The 21,238-nt window shown below is 34.6% G+C and overlaps 1 protein-coding gene across 2 annotated transcripts; it reads right to left on the bottom strand.

Annotated features, from left to right (window-relative positions):
- Positions 1–598: 598 nt before the first annotated feature.
- Positions 599–16,380, bottom strand: LOC107871619 (mediator of RNA polymerase II transcription subunit 15a). 2 transcript variants are annotated; one of them, XM_047412520.1, is made up of 11 exons: positions 16,039–16,380; positions 12,907–13,018; positions 10,293–10,413; positions 8,387–9,727; positions 7,415–7,485; positions 5,898–5,972; positions 3,608–4,927; positions 3,173–3,508; positions 1,829–2,029; positions 1,626–1,714; positions 599–1,045 (listed from the first exon to the last, which is right to left on the bottom strand). In XM_047412520.1, exons 1-11 carry the CDS (start codon positions 16,185–16,187, stop codon positions 838–840), a joined length of 4,023 nt encoding a protein of 1,340 aa, XP_047268476.1. In that variant the 5' UTR covers positions 16,188–16,380; the 3' UTR covers positions 599–837. The 2 variants fall into 2 exon arrangements, with proteins under 2 accessions (XP_047268476.1, XP_047268477.1); XM_047412521.1 differs by having other exon boundaries at positions 7,415–7,476; positions 16,039–16,308.
- Between the last annotated feature and the right edge of the window lie 4,858 nt (positions 16,381–21,238).

A 21,238-nucleotide genomic window follows, 5' to 3' on the forward strand; every position in this document is an offset into this window, starting at 1 on the left:
TAAATAAATAATAGTTGTATACCTTTTCAAATTTTAAATGTTCCCAAATAATAAAATTTGGCCTAAATAATATTTTTCTAGTTTTCAAAAATTTGAATGATTTGCTAAAAAATATTGCTAAATAATAACAAATTATATGACCAAAAACTACTTGGGATATCTATGACTTCTAAGTTCTAAGAGGTCTATGTAACTAAAAACTAGTCATCTATCTATTGAACAGATTTGAAACACTATCTGCACATCAAATAACAACCAAATAGACCAAGGTATATAGGTTGTAAAAATAAAAATATTGCATGCGCCAGTGTGTAAAATCTTATATCACAAAAGTATCAAGTAAAACAAATCTAGTGTAATTTCTACTTTTCTCGAGAGAGGGTAGAGTGCACACAGACCTTATCGGAGATAAGGTAAAGAGGTGATTTCCACTAGACCGTTGGTTCAAGAAAAAACATCCAACGTTAAACTAGTTGGCCGAACGAGAGGGTAGAATGCACACAAACCTTACCCCTATCTCCAAGAAGGTAAAGAGGTGATTTCTAATAGATTGTCGGTTGATGAGAAAACATCCAACGTTAAGGCATCAGAAACCCAATGATTTAAAGAGTAAATTTCACTAAGTTCATAAATATCCAACACAAAATTGTCATTTTAAGCAAAACAACTCAAGGGGGTGCAAAAAATTATCCAGCAAAATCCAGTATATACAAAGGAATTTCAGAGTTTAACTGAAGCAGCCAGATAAATAAGCGGTTCACCACCGGTAACTAGGAGGCAGCAGCAAGAGAGCAAGGCCAAAGGCGGGTCAAGAAAACCTCATAATTTAGTCTTTGATCATGCTGTAGTCGGACAATCCTCCCAAGAACCATACTTTGAGCTGAAGGTTCCTCCTCCACTTAGCTGTGAATAATCAGAAATTACAGCACGAGCGCAAGCATCCCAAGTCCTGGCTATGTCTTTCAAAGACATCGGCTCTGAAAGACTTCGCAGAGAGACACTAAACCTTGACTTGGCCTTCATGGATAGATCTTCATACTCTTTACTGCAGTAAAAAATAGTTGAAAAACAGTTTGTAAATGATTGTGGAGAATATAAAGACTTGCATAAGTTGATGTTCAAAACTTAGTTGATAATCTGAACGCAGAACAAAAGGCACAAGTACAAAATCTTCCAAGATTTCCCAGTCTAGGGTGTTCGATCTCTCATCTTGTGGTCAGGATCTTCCCAAATATAAGCTCTCCCATTCGAGTAATCAACATGGCCCGACGTTGAACAATTTAATTTCTTGAGTAAATACCGTGTCATCCCTCTCTTGTTTAACTTCTCTATTAAACCCTGGCCTATTGCCAGATTGACTATTACAGAATTCAAATGAATGATTAATCACAAGGACTTTCTGATCATAATCGCAAGACCTTTACAAATCAACAAGGTATAACTAATACGGCACAAAATCAGGTTTTTTATCAATACTTCATTGGCTACATATGTTATAACTGCTCTTTTTTTAAAACAAATTATAATGGGCTATAATTGCTCTTATCAATTTTGTCCTTCCCTTTCTCTGTCTTTACTCATCTCTTACTGGTACTAAATCAAGAAGACTGCCAGAATTTACTCACCTAACTTCAACTGGAAACTTGTCCAACAAAATCGGAGAGCAGTTTGGATAATTAATTGGAACGAGCAATCTCAAAGGCTGAATTGGAGACTGCACAGAAGTAGAAGACCATCAAACAACCAAAGAACAAAAAAGAGTAAAAGAGTTGATGACTGAAGTTTTTTTTTTTGATAAGGATTTGATGAATGAAGATCAAAATCTCACCATTTGTGCTGAAGCATACAGTGCTTTTAAGTTTGGACTCAATGCAACAGCAGTGAAGGAACACTTAACAGTAGTGCCTTCACCACCCTCTGTTGCAGCAGTTTGAGCACTTGGATCAACACCTTCATCACAAATTTCTACAACAGTGTCGATAAGTTTCCTATTGATATCTTGTATCTCTTCAACCAGTGCATGATTAACCTGCAATAGATAACTAATTATTGTTATTACAATAAAGCAAAAGTGACAGTAAAGCAATTTCCGTGTCAAAGATCAACACATCAACATGAATACAAGTTCAAGGAAAATCAGCATCTGAAATTTTTGTGATCAAACGTTGCATCTTACATCAAACATTAGATGTCCTACCATAAAAAACAATGGATGAAAAGCAGCCATGAGACGAACAAAATAACACAAACTAATTCATTTTCCCATAAATGCAACCTTTTAAGGAATAAAAACACCGTTTCAAAATATTTGTTCACATGCTGCCTAGAAGCAAAGCTGCTTTAATATTCTTGAGTCTTATAAATAGTAATACCTATTGCCCTGTATCCTGCCAAAGCTTGGGATGTTTTCAATTTTTGTTTCTGCTTTTTCTGTTGAACAAATTTACTCATTTGGAAATCCCGTTACTCTATCAAATGATTAGAGAGGTTCAAATGATTCACATTGCTTATAATAACACAAAAAGAGTAGAGTGAATCCAAGCATATTGAAACCCAATATCAGAATGCACGGACCAAGTGCTTCGTATCGAAGTTCCAGAGAGACTAGCAACAAAATGAGGTGCATCTGAGGATTCAAGTCAAAATAGTTCCTAAATTGGAAGCAACCAGACATCTAAGTACAACTTCCACCTCAGACTTAGTTCACCACTAGATTATATTTACACATTGGTTGCTACAAAAGGGCTAATATTGAAATCATATAGACAGAAGGCAAATTTTTGTTTCCATATAGATTTGTATTTACTGCAGCTCAGACACAGTAGGGCGAGGGACATTTAAGAGCTGGGAAGTTTGTGGTAGAGATTGGATATTAGTTGTTGTGGTATCATATGTTGAAGGAGCAGGCACTGAATGACAGCCTGGTACAGAGACACTCGAATATTAGTCACATTGTGAGGTCAGCTGAGAGTCTCAGGTTGCAGACAACATTCAATATACTGCATTTGTTTGATTCTTTACAGTCATTTGGACATACAAGCTGTAAAAGTGCTAAAGAAGTATTGTTTGATTCTTGACAGTCATTTGGACATACTCTCTCTCTCTGCCATGCCAAAAACCAGTTTTTATTTTAACGCTAAGGCACACCTGTAAGTAGGCAGCAGAAGATTACCTCTAGTCTAGGTCTTTTAACATCGGACGTTGCTGTTGATTCTAACTCGGGTGCTTCAGAACAATTCAGCTGCCAGAACCTGTCATTTAAACTGCCGCTTGATGAAACTACATTGGAAGTCGTATATCGCTTCATTTTCTTTGTTCCTGTAGGTCCATCCTGCGTAAAGTAGTTTCTCGCTTGGAGACGACATTTTGTCATGGCAACCAGATCTTCACCAACAGCTGCTCTAGATCCATTTCCTGGTGCGGATCCTGCTATTCTATCAATCATACTGACAACTGAACTGATGTCACTAACTGAAGAATCCAATGCTTTGGCGGACATGTTTTTAACCTGAATATAATAAATATGTCAAATCAAAGGGAAAGGTACAAAGACAAGTTTATTGGGATTACTGAAAATATAAATTAAGTAGAATGGTATTATACAAACCACTTTCATCAAGCGTTCCAATGGTTGTTCAACATTTGGCTTGCCAGAAACAGTAGATAAGACATTGCCATGTGTACCATCTAGAGGAGTAAACTCAGCAAGCAAAGGTGAGGCTGATATCCCAGGAGTACCAATTGCAAGGGATTGTGCAGGTGCAGAGGCAACAGTAGCTTGCTGATGCATTGTATTTCCAGCTGTGGTATGTGATGCAAGGCCAGCACAAACTTTTTCAGAATCCCCCGGCATTGGAGATGGAGCCAAGGGAGTCGAAGGAGATGGGACAACAAATGGTGAGCTTGCAGATTGGAGAGGAGTCCCACCTTTGGTAAGAGATGCCAACATATTTTGTTGGTCAATTTGCGGAGAAGGGTGTTGGGTAAGCTGAGGAGATAGTGCCTGATGGAGTTGAGGTGAAGATATTCCTGGCTTCAATTGGGGATGATGAGATCCAACACGTTGGCCAACTGACTGCTGTTGCTGTAACACTCCAGGTTTCATTCCCATTTGCTGCCTCATCTTCAGGTCATTAGGATCAGTCATCTGATGAAGCTGTGACAGCTGGTGGGTTGGCATTAGCGCATTCTGCTGTTGCTTTGCTTGCTGCTGTTGTATTAACTGCTGTCTTTGATAAATTTGCTGTTGCATCTGCCTATGGTGGTACTGCTGTCTTAATTGTTGCTGGTTCTGCAACATTTGGTGCTCGTGTTGTTTAGGAAGTGACTGTTGCAGGGTGTTTGAATTTTGCTGTAGAGAACCGAGGCCTGCCTGTACGGGGTTTGTTCCACTTTGTGAACTTACAGAGCTTATGTTAACTTGCTGAGGGCTGTTAACAGGATTCTGCTGTAAAGAGCCAGTAGCCACCTGCTGCAGTGAGTTCAATGAATTACCCTGTCCCAAATCCACACTGGAACCCGGCTGTACTGTATTTATCATGTGTTGCTGAGTGTTGGAAATTGTTGGTACGCCAGACAAGGAGTTATGTTGCAAGTTGGTGAGATTATTCTGTTGCATTCCTGCCATGGAACCTTGTACTGGTTGCATCGATGAATTAGTTTGACCATCCAGAGATTGCGGTTGCTGAAGCTGCATGGAAGACGGAGGAAGTTGTCCCTGCAGTGGGGAAGAAGAAGGCTTCCGTGGCCTATTGGAACTAAGAAAGAAACTTATGTGCCTCTCAACTGAAAACAGTTTCTCCTTGTGAGTAGGCTGAATATCATGCTTGTTAAGCCGCAGGAAAAGCACAATGCGTTCCAACGTCATCTTGAACATCTTGAGCTTTTCAATTTGCTCATTTTGAGGACGCTGAGGAAGAGAATCATGCTAAAAATCAGAAAAAAAATAAGTTTAGTCGCAGTCCTGTTTATTGCCCTTCAAAAACTTTTAGAAGTCATACTTCAAGCACCTCCCACAGCAAAGAAAAAGGAGCAAAACTTAGAGCATAAAGAGACAAATAACACAGCTAGCCAGATGCCCACAATTCAACAGAATGTTCACTTAAGTGCTCTTTAAATCCAGATAAATCAAGCCCTTGCCCCAAAAATTAGGGAGGGCTAGATCCCTTCCCCGAAGGGAACATAAAATGGCATCTACATCACAGCCTCTACCTAGATATGTGCAAATAACTTATGATGTCCCTCCACACCTCTTCTTCACAATCATACACAATGATTCAACACAGAAAAATGATGCGGATACAAATAATGAAAAGAAATTAACTGCACTAGAATATATCCCCACTATGACACAACTGTTTCTCATGATGACAGGAAAGGAGCCCAAGATGCAAAAGAGAATTGAGAGTTTCGAGCATTATGCATCAGTTCTCAGTCGGATAATATTCTATATTTACCTATGGGCATATCAAGGAGTTCGTATCAACTATAAATGCTAGCGAATATATGTAAGGAGGAGCTAAAATAGGTGTGTATGCAAAGACATAAGAGGAGCTTCCAATAACTTTATAAAATCAATCTGATACCAGCACTTGTTTACCTAGTTATGGATGACCTAACCAATTGCATACAAATGCAGGACACCTTGGTGCATGTTATATGCAAATGATGGTGTGCCAATTGACGGAGCTTTCAAGACAAAGCAATTACAGGCACTGGTTTATGATAAGTAGAGGAAAACTATATGATTGCAAGTACTGTCCCCATAAGAAGATTGATTTCTGAGAGCTATTAACATCTCAAATTATATCAAAATCTGGTATCCATCATGCTGCACCATACAGCTGGTAGAAATGCTCCAGAAATGATAATAATGGAATAAAATGTTGATGACATACCTGCTGAACTTTAGTAGCAATTTTCTGGTATAGATCATTGAGCTCTGACAAATACGTCTCCTTCATAGACTTTATCTGCATTAAAAAATTTCATTAAGTCAATTGCGCAAATATCAAGACTGCATTCCCATATGGATAGGTGATAATTAGATCAGCTGTACAAAGTAGTAGAGAACAAACTAGAGAATCTTCACTAAAGAACCTTTCAGATAAAAAGGCTAAAAGTGAATTGGAAAAGGAAAACTCAAACTAAATAAAGAATCCATTTTTCATGATTCAACATGTGAATGAAAAAATAAGCAACTGAATTTGCTTCCTTTAGCTTCTTGGTACACATTTTTGCTCGCTGCTCACAGCAAGGGTCTAGTTCCAAGGTGTGATCATAGACCAGCCCAGCAAGGAGGAATTAGAATACACTTTTCTACAGTTGTTTGGGAGATATAATATCGTTTAATGGAATCATCATATTCTTTTTTTCACTCTATACCTTTCTTATCGCTGAAGCAAACCAAGGGTAAACAATGGAATAACAACCATGTAGTTCCAAGTAAAAACGCATGCTGATGTTATATGTTTATTCTTGGCAAACTCAAAATATTCCAACTTACTCCTAGCTGATAAAACAACTCAGGTATTTTAAGTGGAAGAGGGTAGAGCCATAGAGGAGCAGACCCATTATCATCCACATTTCAAAGCAGGAAGCAACATATTTCTTGTTTTATCCCCAAAAACAAAAAAAAAAAAAACAGAAAAAAAGTATAATGAATGTGTCTTTTCACAAAGAACAGTATTTTCTAATAGCCATTTATGCATGTTCATATTTCTTGCATGAATAGGTTTACCTTCAAACTAGCAATAAATTTTTTAGTTTCCCATGAAAAAGAGCAAATTAGGAACATGCCATGAGGACCTTGACCCAAACTTACAGACATATTATCTGGTGAATTCGGATAATGCATAACAGCATTCAACTATTTACAATCACTTCATCAAAAAAAAATTGTAACCAACAAATTTATCAAATATACTTCACTTCTCAATTATGCCAGTAGAAAATTTACGGAATTACTAGTGCTGTAATATTGGATTGTAATGGCCTCAAATGAAGTGAAGCAGACAACAAGAATTCACATGATAGACCCCAACTTGATCGACATTGAGGCGTAATAGTTACTGTTGTAGTACTTCAATTATCAATAGAGAATAAAACCAATTTCTAACAAGTTATCTGTAATATGCTAAATTTCATATTTCTTCTACGAATTGGAATACCGTAAAAGTGCGATGCAGGAAAGAGTACGACCATGAATTCAGCTGAACACTTATTTTGGTAAACCCCCCTTGATTACTCGATATATCACAGGAAATATTTCACAGCATTCATATATTTCTTATATTGTTGCAACCAGATAGTTCATCACAGTTCACTTGTCAATTGCCAAAACATCAATTTTCAGTAATTTCCTCAGTTTTCAACATCCTTTTGTAGAACAAAATACCCTTGGAAAAAGCAATACCTTTTGGTACACCTCCTCCTGCCAATCAGCTGCATTTGCATTTCCCGTCTGAGCAGTAGAATCTAAAGATGCTACAAATGAACCAAGAGTTAAGGATAGAACATATATTGAAGGACTTGACTCCTTACAGCATTAAATTTCAGGCATGTTTTGAGATAAAAACGGTGTTGGATATATCAGGTAATATTCATACATTTTTTTTTTTGAGAAACTACATTCATAATACTTTAGTTGTCAAAATGCCCTTGTGTAGTATACCGATATTCAATAAGTTCAAAATATACTAAGATTATCTTTCAATTAAAAATCAAATGCAACTTTCGGATCTCATTCTTTCTGCGTCAATGTTATCAAAACCGAAAAGCACAAAAAAGCTCTAAGGTCTTTTGGGCTTTAAGCACAAAACGCGAATAAAGCATGGGTTTTAATTGGAAAAAGCGCAAAGGGAGAAAAAAAAAATACAAATATATATGTTTAGTCCAAGGTTAATAATTATAAGCATTAATGACAAAATATGAACAAAGAAATTGAATAAATATTATGATAAAGTGAGATATCAATTATTTAGTGTCGCCTTTGCAGAAGAGGTTCATTGGCAGGAAAAAGTATGCCTTATAAAATTTGAGCCTCAGCTGAAGCGCACATTAAGCGAGGCAAAGCGCTTAACACATTTTGAGCCTCGCTTTAGGGCTTAAGCTTGCTTTAAGCGCGCCTTTGGTAACACTGTCTGAGTTTCCATCATAGTATGGTTAAGCTGATCTAAACAGCAAAGACCACTTGGTGAGATTCCACCACTCAAAGACTAAGTCATTTTTAATTTTAAAAAAAATACAAACCAATGGTTAAAAAAGCGTAGAAGTCATATAACTTCACACACATAAGCCATGAAAGGTGAAATATCTAAGGATGACAAACTGCTAAAGAGTGAGTTATGAGACCTAATTGAAAGCTTTAATTAAGAAAAATACATACTTGATGAGGCTTCCGGTGCGGCTCTTTGTGATTGATATAGTTGCTTCTGCTGTTCCATTGCATTATGTTGTTGAAGAAAGGGAGCTGATGGTTGAAGCCTCTGTTGCATTTCCCTTTGCAATTGATTTGTCTGTTGCTGCAAACCCAAAGGTGGTTGTAACTGTCCTGGTTGTGATTGACTCTGAGACATCATTTGCTGTTGTGCTGGCTGCGACTGCGATTGTTGACCTTGACTTGGTAACACTGTTGTAGAACTCTGAAGCATTTGTTGTTGAACAGGAACTTTTGGTTGTTGCATCATATGGATAGGGTGCTGATTAGAAGTCAAGCCAGAGTTACCAGGTTGTTGACTTCCAGACAGCTGTTGCTGCTGGACCCCAGCAATATTACTTTGAGAGCCCAACTGTTGCTGATGCATATTTTGAAAGTTGTTTTGCTGATTAAGTAACTGCTGCTGCTGCTGCTGCTGCAGACTGTTTAAGTTGTTCTGTTGGCCCACTAGCCTCTGCTGCACATCAGACATCGTGTTCTGTTGACCTATCAATTGGTTCTGCTGGAGATTTGCAACATTCGTCTGTTGTGCAATCAGCTGCTGCTGCTGCTGCTGTTGCGCTGGTAAAATTGGTTGCTGTAGCATTGACGATTGCTGTTGATGAAGCATGGGAGTCTGCTGCTGTCTCATAACTGATTGTTGCCGTTGGTGAAGAACAGATTGAGTGGACTGTTGGACAGTAGACTGTTGATTCTGCTGAAGGTTGGACAAAGAAGTTGACTGCATTGAAGAAGGTTGCATCATAGCTTGCTGAGAAGGTTGCGTCTGAGTAGGTTGTAGAAGGTTTTGTTGCTGCTGCGGTTGTTGTTGTTGTTGTTGCTGCTCCTGCGGCTGTTGCTGCATGTGAGATTGCATCAAGGACTGTGACGTGTTTCCTGGCTGAAATTTTTGCTTTATCATTTGATGATGCAGCTGTTGCTGGTAAAACTGCTGCTGCTGTTGAGAAGCAACCTGTTGTTGTCTTCCCTGCATCTGCCTCTGAGAATTAGCAACCATATTGGGAGGCATCCCCTGCCCTATGGCATTTCCTACTGAGTTTTGACCAACATTTGGCATGTTTTGCAAATTTGAATTCTGGCCCACGACATTTGGCATGGCACCATGAGTCAAATTACTCCCTGGAGGCAGGGCGGGAGTCAAGCTAGCGGAATTTTGCAGCCCAGTTGATGCCATGTTGTTCTGAATGTTTTGCTGCAACAGTGGTTGTCGTGTTTGAGTTTGATTGGTCACCATCGGTCCAGGAAGTTGCTGCGCTTGGCTGTTAACTTGGGATTGCATGCTGTTGGATCCTACAGAAATGAATCAAAAAGAAACCAGTCAAGATGCTTTCAAATAAACTAACAAAGATAATAATATTAGAAGAAAATGCAAACAAGCAGCAAAAGTAAACACATATTTTGTAGTTTAAGATACAAAAAAAAAAAAGTCATTGCTTTGTGAAAACTGATTCGGAAATACAAAAAAGAACTTTGATTAATTTACTTATTAGATAATTAAATTCCAAAATACAAAGAGAACTTTGACCAAGTTACTTATTAGACAAATTAAAAACAGTATGTAGCATTGTCCCTTATTTTGGATAGCTATTAAAAAAAGAATAGACAGAATGTAGAGAAAGAGCACGGATAGGACTCTGACCTAGAGCACAAACAATAGTTATTAGGGGTAGTCACCAAAAATTTTATAGGTCACTCGAACTCAAAGATTAGTACAATGGTTCAAGTATCTACAATTTCCTGTACACTAAGTAGCTACAGAGAGCAAACTTTACAACAGCAGAACAAAGTAAGTAGGTTTACACAAAACGTCCTGTCAGATAAGATTTGCCTATGCACATGAGCTTTCATTGTTCACCTGGGCCAAGGGCATTCTGACCGCTACTTGCAGAATTGGGCTGAACAGAATTGGTCATAGGATTTTGAGATTTTGTCTCCATTGTCAGCATCTTTAAAGATATCTTCCGCAGATAATCTTGCTGCATTATTAGATAAACTTAAGTTAAAATACATACAACATAGGTTTGGCAAATGGGCGGGTGGGGTGGTGGGGACGTAGGCTATGTGGGGAACAGGTTCAAATAATTGTTTACAAAACTGATGCAGCGATTCAACAATCTCTTAAGCAACCTCAAGGAACTATTCATACGTTGTTGAATGGAAATTAGGAATGTAAGTCGATAACTTTGTTAGCAACCAATTGTTCTCGAATCGGGTCATTCAAAGATGTAAAATATCACAGTGAGATAAGAATCAATTAAAAAAGATCCCTAATTCCAATTAGGAATCCATTGGGCCCTTTACAAACATGCCTTCCAAATGAGAATTTTTATTCGATCTTGTCATTTAATAACTCATAATCAATCTTAGTAACTAACTATTTGCAACTTCACAATTTAAACCAGACCTTTCAAGTGATTAAGTTTAAATATTATTTAATGGATGAAAATGGAAATTTTTTTAATCCCGATCCGTGTCGTAACATTATTTTAAATCCATTCAATTTGAATTGGTCTTTTCTCCATCATAATTATTGTGAAGAGACATCTAAAATAATTAGTCTTGGACAATTTATTTATGAAAATGTATGTATAGCCAAATATAGACCACCCCTCAAATTGGGTCAAGTTATACTGGTTCAAATTGACTCGATAGTATTACGATTAGCTAAGTCTTATTTGGCCACCCCCGGAGCAACCGTCCATGGCAGAACTATGCATTGGGTTTAAACACAAACAACAACATACCCAGTGCAATCCCACAAGTGGGGTCTGGTGAGGATAGAGTGCACGCAAACCATATCCCAATCTCATAAAGATAGAGAGGTCGTTTCAGATAAACCCTTAGTTCAAGTAAAACATCTCAAAACAACGGTTTAAACAAGAAAAAGAAAAAAATTAAGTTGTTAATACCAATCTTCCTTAGGTGTGCATACAACAACAACAACATACCTAATCTAGGGAGGATGAGTATATGCAAACCTTAACCTAACCTCATCGAGATATAGAGGTTGTATCCTTGGTTCCTTAGGCGTGCAAAGAAAAATTAGATCTAAATTATCTTTGTGGTGGTTAGTTCTAAAAGTCAGTGTAATAAGTAGATTTTACGAAGGTTATTGGACTAAGAAATTCATTTAATTTGATTCTAACTTGACTACTATATTAATTTAATTCCATATTACTTGCTACTATATTTATTTAATTCCATATAACTTGACTACTAAGTGCTGATAAAATATATCATAAGCATTGACGAGCTTAAGGAACTATAATTAATATGATACTATAATAATATTTACGTGTGGAAAAAACATGTCAATAGTCAAAGTTAAGTCTGTTTATTTGTTCTTATCATCAGTGTAATAGAATTTTACGTAATAAATTGTCAATTAATAAAATTTACAAATTTCATGCTTAAGACGAACAAATATATATAATATCACGCTCTTGCATTTCCCTATAATAAGAACATTGATGAGAGCAAATATAAGTGTATCCAATTTTATTTTTTCATGACAACACTGTCTTGGTAAAAATGCTAAAATAGTGATCAATGTGCTAAAATGTATATGTGGAATTTCACACTTCTAAATTAACACATTAATCACTATTTTAGCATTTTTACCGAGACAGTGATGTCATTAAAAAAAATAAAATTGGATACACTTATATTTGCTCTCATCAATGTTCTTATTATAAGGATAAGCAAGAGCGTGATATTATATATCAGTTCGTCTTAAGCATGAAATCTGTAAATTTTATTAATTGATAATTTATTATGTAAAATTACCCATTACACTAATGATAAAAACAAAAAAACAGGGTTAATTCTGACTATTGCCCTGCTTTTTAACACGTAAATATCATTATTTAGACGTGTGAAATTCCACATATACATAACAATATAGTATTGATAATCGTCGGGGAGAGTAATTAAAAGACTAGTCTCGGACTTGAGAAGCTATGTGGTGCGGGGTGGTGCAAGTTGGAAACAACAAATTATGTTATGCGGGACAGGGCAGGTCGGGTCGAAATTTTCGCGTGTTTACCCCGCAACCTCACCACTTCACTTGCCATACCTAATACAATGTGTCTAGATGACTGGAAAGATGAATGCAAGTTTATACAAGCAAGAATAACATCAATGAAGTGGAAAGCAAATTGCATCATTCATGTTGAAGACAATCCTACATTGGGCGAAAAAATGATGGGTGGTTTCCTTATATGACCTTGGCGACCAAATTGCATCATTCACTTTGAAGAGTACCACATCAAAGAGTCCCACATCAGACGAAAAAAGGATGGGTGGTTTCCTTGTATGATCTTGGAGAACAAATTTCAGCATTTACGTAGACGAGTCCCACGATAGAAGAAAAAGGGATGGGTGGTTTTCCTTATGATCTTGGGCCATCCACCCCCACGGGCTAACTTTACAATTCGAACAAATAGAAAAAAGTGCAGACTACTACATACCTGACTTGTAGCAGCACTATAAATCTTTTCCTCAAACCTCACAGCGATTTTCTTAAGCTCCTGTACTCCTTCTTGCCCAGATACAGGAAGATGCCTCTTTAAGGTCTCCATTCTATACAACCATATCAACAAAACATCAGTCTAAAGTCTTCAAAAGAGGACAATCTTAGATAAATGCTTCTCAAATATATCAGCAAAAGAACAACCAGATCAAATATATGCTTCTCAAATATATCAACAAAAGATCAACCTGAAGTCCTTTTTTTTTTTAATAATCATAGTGTCGGGGCAAGCTTGCGCGCACCTCGACTAATTCCACGAGATACCTGCCTCCTCCCACCACCACCAACAGGTATCCCCGTTACTCTGTCCATCGAGACTAGAACAAGTGGGAAGAAATGGTGCTCAACCCACACCATTGACCACTACCACACCCTTGTGTGCTGATTTCTTGATAAGAGTACAATCTAATGTTTCTCAAATATACAACAACATAACCCGTACAATCCCACAAGTGAACTCCGGAGAGGGTCAAATGTACGCATACCTTACCCTTACCTCGTTGAGGTGGAGAGGTTGTTTCCGAAAAATTAAAAGTAACTCTATATTACACCCTGCTGTGAAAGACTCAAAACTCTTTTCCTCTAAACAAATATCATAGTTATAATTCAATTAGCTAGGGCATAAACTTCTAATTAATCCTAAATTCACTTATCAATACCTAATTGGAGTTTCTTGGAAAAAAACTGATAAAACACACACACAAAAAAAACTAAATCCAAATCCCAAATAAAAAATCTCTAACAAATTAAAAAAATAAGCAAGCAGCAAAACAATAAATAAAAATTACATCTTGTTGACAATTCAAAATCAAAAATCTCTAACAAATTAAAAAACAATAAACAGGTACACACACAGATATATATAAAACAACAACCCTGTGCAATCCCACAAGTCTGGAGAGGATAGAATGTACGTAGACCTTACCCCTACCTCATGAAGATAGAGAGACTTATTCCTCAAAGACTAAACATAACTCATTACACCCTGTTATAAAAGACTCAAACTTTTTTCCTCTAATCAAATGTCAGTAGTTATAATCCAATTAGTTCGACCAGCAGGCTATTATTTCGACATATGTAATACAAAATTATAAAACACAACGACTAAAAGTATGTTTTCCCACTTGACCTAGTTCCTTATTTGCTTACCAACAACAACAACAACAACAACAACAACAACAACATACCCCGTGAAATCTCACTAGTAGGGTATGGAAAGGGTAGAATGTACGCAAACCTTACCCCTACCTCATCGAGGTAGAGAGATTATTTCTGAAACACTAAAATATCTCTACATTACACCTTGCTACAAAAGACCCTTATATTTTTTCCTCTAATCAAATATCAGGGGTTATAATCCAATTAGCTCAACCACAAGGCTGTTAATCGACAACAACACTCCCGTGAAATGCCACTAGTATGGTTTGGGGAGGGTACAATGTACGCAAACCTTTACCCTACCTCTCGTGCAGGTAGAGAGACTATTTCCTAAAGACTAACTATACATCACACCCTGCTACAAAAGAGACAAACTTCTTTCCTCTAATCAAATGTCAGTAGTTATAATCCAATTAGCTTGACCAGAAGGTTGTTATTTCGACATATCTAAAACAAAATTATAAAGCACACACAATGACTAAAAGCTAAGTTACTCGGACTCTTCACTTTCGGTGTCGCACCCACGTCGAGATGACATGGGTGAGGATGTGAGATCCGTACCCGATTTGGTCAATCGATTTTGGGTAATTTGACCAAAATCGATTCGGAAACTCTCGACAGATTTAAGAATTCAGTAATCAAAATAAAAGCGAACGTGAAGTTGAAGAAAATGGAATACTTTGTATATAGAAATTTCTATGTTATTGCTTTTCCTTTTATCTCCTTTTAGGATTTTCTTCTAGAACAATATTTCCTCCTCAAGTTTTCCACATAATATCTCATAATTTATGTTTATAAACTCTATTTTTAGATGTTTAAATTATTTTTTGCCAAATCCCCACACCCGTATCCATTCCTAGATCCATATCCCCGAATCCTTAAATTGAGACCGTGAAAGATCCGACCTCTAGATCCGTACATCTGCACCCGAGTCAGAGCAACTTAAACTAAAAATAAGTTTCCCACTTGACCTAGTTCCTTATTTGCTTACTATCACCACCACCACCAACAACAACAACACAACCCATGAAAACCCACTAGTAGGGCCCTAGAAGGGTAGAATGTACGCAGACCTTACCCCTACCTCATCGAGGTAGAGAGACTATTTCCGAAACACTAAAAATATCTCTACATTACACCCTGCTACAAATGACCCTATCTTTTCTCCTCTAATAACATATCAGGAGTTATAATCCAATTAGCTTGACCAGCAGGCTGTTATTCGACAACAACACACCCCGTGAAATGCCACTAGTAGGGTCTGAGGAGGGCACAGTGTACGCATACCTTATCCTACTTCTCGTGCAGGTAGAGAGACTATTTCCAAAGGACCAACTCTACATTACACCCTGCTACAAAAGACTCAAAACTTTCTTCCTCTGAACAAACATCAGTAGTTATAATCTTTTTCTTTACCAGTAATAAAATTCCCCATAATTCACAAATCAAAACACAAATAAACCCTAAATTTCCAAATCAAAAATCTCTAAATAAGTAAAATCCAAAAACAATCAAAAAGTAGCATTTTTTTTAAAAAAATTAAACAATAAAAAATAGCAAAATAATTTAATTCAATTAGCTAGGGCATAAACTTCCACTTAACCCAAAAAGTACCAGTAATAAAATTCCACAAAAATTCACAATTATCCTAAATTTCCAAATAAAAAATCTCAAACAAATTAAAAACAATTAAAAAGTAGCAATTTTTTTCAAAATAAAAATAAAAATTAAACAATGAAAAAGTAGCAAGAAAATTTAATTCAATTAGCTATGGCATAGAGTTCCACTTAACCCAACAAGTACCAGTAATAAAATTCACCAAAAATTCACAAATAAAAACTAAGTTTCCAAATTAAAAATCTCTAAAAACTTAAAAACAATAAAATAGTAGCAAGAAAATTAAAGAAATTACATCTTGTTGACAATCCTTTGGCGAGAATCGGGCAAAAGTTGAGTCCTCCAATCACCGGAATCCATAGCTCCGGCGACCGTTCCGGCGGCACCTCCGGCAGCGCCAGTGTCACCACCACCCTGAGCCGCCCTCCAATTATTCCCATCCATTAATTAAAAAATCCAAAATTCACAATTTAATTTTTGCTTCGATCAAATAGAAAAAAATAAAATCGAATTATTTTCAGATAGATTAGAAGAGTATACGTAAGGAATTAGATTGCCAAAGTTGAAATATTACTTTAGTAATTATAGTGAAAAACATTGGAGGAAAACGTAAGAGGACAATTATACCCTCAACTAATATGCATATACCCTTCGTTATGTTTTAGGTATGTATATATTCTTGCCCATAACCTTTTCGATTGTGTATACTCTTAAGCCAATCGAAGGAAAACGTGACATCATTATAAGAATTTATCATTTTAATTTATTTTATGTGAAATCAAAAAATATCCCACACGACTACCCGTTCTCAAAACACCCGAATTCCCCCGCTTTCATGTCATTTACATATACTCCCTTCGTTCTATTTTACAAGTAAAATTTCAGGTATGTATGTATATGTTCTTGACGACAATCTATTGGATTGTGTATACTCTTAAGCCAAACGGAGGAAAATGTGACATCATTTTTAAGTATTTACTCGATCTTAATTTATTTTACCCGAAATCAAAATAATCCACACGAATTCCACCACTTTCATGTCATTCACGTATACTTTCTTTGTTCTACTTTACTAGGTCTGTTTTAACTTGCCACATTCATTAATAAAATATTAATTGGAAGTGTATTTTATAAAATTAATCCTATTAATGATGTATTGAAACTTTAAGTCTAACTATTATTATTTTCTTTAATTATTTAATACTACACATAATATGAAAAAAGGTAATAAAACACTCTTAATTTGTGATAATGAACAACTAATTTAAAATAAATATATTTAAAAAGATGATCAAGTAAATTAAAACACAGGAAGTGTCTTTTAAATCTTTTGGGGTTATATTTGTCCATTTATAATATTTGACTAATACTATTTGTCCACTTATACTATTTGACTAATACTAACTTCTGTGTTTATTGTGTCTAGCTGACTTTGTATGTGAATGTACAATCAATCAATAGTGAGTTATGATGTAATTAGTCACATGTTTTGGATTTTGAGATTCATATAAGTTTATTTTTAGTTATTTTTTTTTATATCTTTTTTCTCCTTCTATTTGTCTATGTTAATAAAATAGATGTTCAATAATATTTCATTAATTTAAAAATTAATAAATAATTTTTTATTTGTGTCTATTTTTTTTTAGTAAATTATAGTTCATTAAGCAATATATTTTTCAAAGCATTGAATATATTTTATTCAAATGATGATATAACAAAATTACCTTATTATTTATTGTTTCTTAAGGTGAGTGTCAAATTAATAGTGGTCAAATATGTAGACCACAGAGATGATACTTTGAATTGTCAATTATTGTGTCTTACAGTACTTTTTATTAAATTTTTAAATACATAAATTTTATTTTAAAAAACTTGAAGATTTCATATCTAAACTCACAATTAAACTTAAGTTGTTTGACCATCGAAAAGCGAAAAGTGCCACATAAAATGAGATAGAAGAAATAAAATATTTATTCGTGATTTATATAGTATTATATATAATGAATTTGTTGTTATTTGTTTTGAGTTGATGATTAGTCGAAAACAAATTTTTTAAAATATAGAAATAAAGTCCGCATATATTTTATTTTCTTTTATAAATAGGACTAGATTGAGTATGTTGTTAATCCTTTTATAACTTTAGCTGATATAAAAATGAAAAATGATATTGTTGTGACTTATTTTAAGTTGATGGTTATAGGAAAGAACTTTTCTATTTGTGATATAGTACTAAAGTATGTGTATATTTTACACTTTTCTATTTTACTTTATATAATTATATTGAGTATGTTGTGTTTTTTTTTTTTTTAATAACTTCAATCAATATAAAAGTGAAAAATAATATTTTTGTAACTTATTTTAAGTTGATGGTTAATAGGAAAAAACTTTTCTATTTGTGATATAGCAATAAAGTTTGTGTATATTTTATGCTTTTTTTATTTCACTTTATATGATTATATTGAGTATGTGTTTTTCTTATAACTTCAGTGGATATAAAAGTGAAAATTATTATTTTTCTGACTTATTTTAAGTTGATGGTTCTGCTACTTCTCCGGAGGTAGTGGTATGGACTGCGTACATCTTACCTTCCCCAGACCTTACTATGTGGGAATACACTGGGTTTGTTGTTGTTGTATTTTAAGTTGATGGTTAATAGGAAAGAGCTTTTCTATTTGTGATATAGCATTAAAGTCTGCGTATATTTTATATTTTTTTTACTTCACTTTATATAATGATGTTGAGTATGTTGTTGTTACTTTTTTTTATAACTTCAGTCGATATAAAAGTGAAAAATGATATTTTTGCAACTTATTTTAAGCTGATGGTTAATAGAAAAGAACTTTTCTATTTTTGATATAGCAATAAAGTCTGCATATATTTTACGATTTTCTGATTTTACTTTATATGATTATATTGAGTATGTTGTTGTTGCTTTTTTTTTTAATCACTTCAGTTGATATAAAAGTAAAAATTAATATTTTTGTAACTTATTTGAAGTTGATGGTTAATAGAAAACAACATTTTCATTTTTGATATAGCAATAAAGTCTGCGTATATTTTACACTTTTTTTGTTTCACTTTATAGAATTATATTAAGCATATTGTTATTGATCTTTTTATATCTTCAACTGATGTAAGAGTGAAAAATGATACTCTATGACTTATTTTAAGTTGATGGTTAATAGGCCGCCTCTGGCGAATGGAGCAAATTCTGTGGCCAGTTTCTACCGCAAAATGCGCTGATCGAGGAACGGAGGATTAGTCTCATGACTGCCGGTTGTGGGGATACCTTGGAAAACCAAAAAAAAAATGGTTAATAGGACACTATTTTTTTATTTTTGATATAGAAATAAAGTCTACGTATATTTTACTCTTTTCTATTTTTACTTTATAGGATAAATTGAGTATGTTGTTGATTTTTTTTATAACTTTAGCCTATATAAAGTGAAAAATGATATTTTTGTGACTTATTTTAAGTTGATGGTTAATAGGAAATAACTTTTCTATTTTTGATATAATAATAAAGTTTGCATATATTTTACTTTTTTTTTCTGATTTCACTTTATAGGATTATATTGAGCATGTTGTTGATTTCTTTTATAACTTTAGTCGATATAAAAGTGAAAAAGATATTTTTGCTACTTATTTTAAGTTGATGGTTATTAGGAAACAACTTTTCTATATGTGATATATCAATAAAGTCTGTGTATATTTTACGCCTTTGTGATTTCACTGTAGGATTATGTTGAATATGTTATTGTTGTTGATCTTTTTATAACTCCAGCCAATACAAAAGTGAAAAATGATATTTTCGTGACTTAATTTAAGTTGATGGTTAATAAGAAACAACTTTTCTATTTATGATGTAACAATAAAATTTGTGCATATTTTATGCTTTTCTAATTTCTCTTTATAGAGTTATATTGAGTATGTTGTTGATCTTTTTATAACTTCAGCCGGTATAAAAGTGAAAATGATATCCTATGACTTATTTTAAGTTGATGGTTAATAGGACACAACTTTTCTATTTCTGATATAGAAGTAAATTCTGCATACTGACTGAGAATTGATTATCTTCTAAGTCTAAGCGACAAAGAATCTAATAAGGAAAGGGACCAGACTTTCTCGTTTGTGACCCATGCCTATGGGTAACTGAACTCCCAGAGCATAAAGGGCGTAAGTGAGGTTAGAATCTTTTTCTATTGGTGTATTTCCTTTCGGGATACATAGCAAAATCTATATATTTAATTTTTATTTTAATTTCACTTTATAGGATTATATTGAGTATGCTGTTGATTTTTTGTTGATAACTTTAGTCGATATAAAAGTGAAATTATGACTAATAAGTTTGATGGTTAATAGGCAACAACTTTTGTATTTTTGATATAACAATAAAATCTGGCGTCTGCGTATATTTTACTTTTCTCTGATTTCATGTTGTAGGATTATATTGAATATATTCTTATTTATCTTTTTATAACTTCACCCGATATAAAAGTGAAAAAATGATATTTTTGTGACTTATTTTAAGTTGATTGTTAATCAAAAACAACTTTTTCAAAATATAGCAAAAAAGTCTGTATCTTTTACTCTTTTCCGATTTCACTTTAAAGGATTATACTGAATATGTTATTGGTGATCTTTTTATTGTTAGGGTTTTTGTATTGATTTTCTTACCAAATTTAAGTTTTACTTTTTCTTGGAAGGAAAATAAAAGTAATTACCATAATTGCTTTTACTTCTTCTAATTAAAAGAAAAATATAAGACTTCTACATTTGACTAACCTCTTTCTTGGATAAATGATTTTGTGATTCTATAAATATCTCCCGAATAGTTTTTATGCTTTCTTTATAGGTTTTCATATATAGGCTAATTGGTCAAACCATATAATAATAATGCACTTATATAATATGTGCATACAAATAAGGCCTAGGCCCAAAAATATAAAGGTCCATATAGGGCGGCCTGTCGGCCCGATCCCTACGCTACCACCACAGATCCCATTAAAAATCACCAACATGGGTCGCACTGCGAAACTTTCTGGGCTGGATCAACAAAATTTGGGTCACAACTTTAACAATCTCCATCTTGACACGAATTCTAATTCAGAACTCAAATCCATTTCAAGACAAACTCTCTACCTCTTCCACAAAAGTCCTTAAGGGCACATCTTAACAGCTAACACTAACCAAGTCCAAGCAATGCTCAAACTTGGCACTTGGTAGTGTCTTGGTCATCATATCAGCATGATTATCATGAGTACTAATCTTGCTCACCACAACATCACCATGAATAATAATTTCACGCACAAAATGATACAGAACATCGATGTGCTTTGTCCTCTCATGAAATATCTGATCTTTCGTAAGGAAGATAACACTCTGACTGTGGCAAAAAATCATAGTAATCTGTAAGTCTTTGTTAAGTTCACGAAACAGACCCTTTAACCAAATAGCTTCCTTGAAAACCTCTGTAATAGCCATATACTCTGCCT

Source organism: Capsicum annuum, chromosome 5 (genome assembly GCF_002878395.1).
Source record: "Capsicum annuum cultivar UCD-10X-F1 chromosome 5, UCD10Xv1.1, whole genome shotgun sequence".
In the NCBI taxonomy this organism is placed as follows: Eukaryota; Viridiplantae; Streptophyta; class Magnoliopsida; order Solanales; family Solanaceae; genus Capsicum; species Capsicum annuum.

Bases quoted from the DNA above. Each gene is read 5' to 3' on its own strand.
- LOC107871619 (XM_047412520.1), bottom strand. From the start codon at position 16,187: ATGGATGGGAATAATTGGAGGGCGGCTCAGGGTGGTGGTGACACTGGC. The intron at 13,019-16,038 runs GTAATTTCTTTA...ATGGTTGTATAG, and splicing joins CAAAGGATTGTCAACAAGAT to AATGGAGACCTTAAAGAGGC. The intron at 1,715-1,828 runs GTGAGATTTTGA...ACTTCTGTGCAG, and splicing joins TGTATGCTTCAGCACAAATG to TCTCCAATTCAGCCTTTGAG.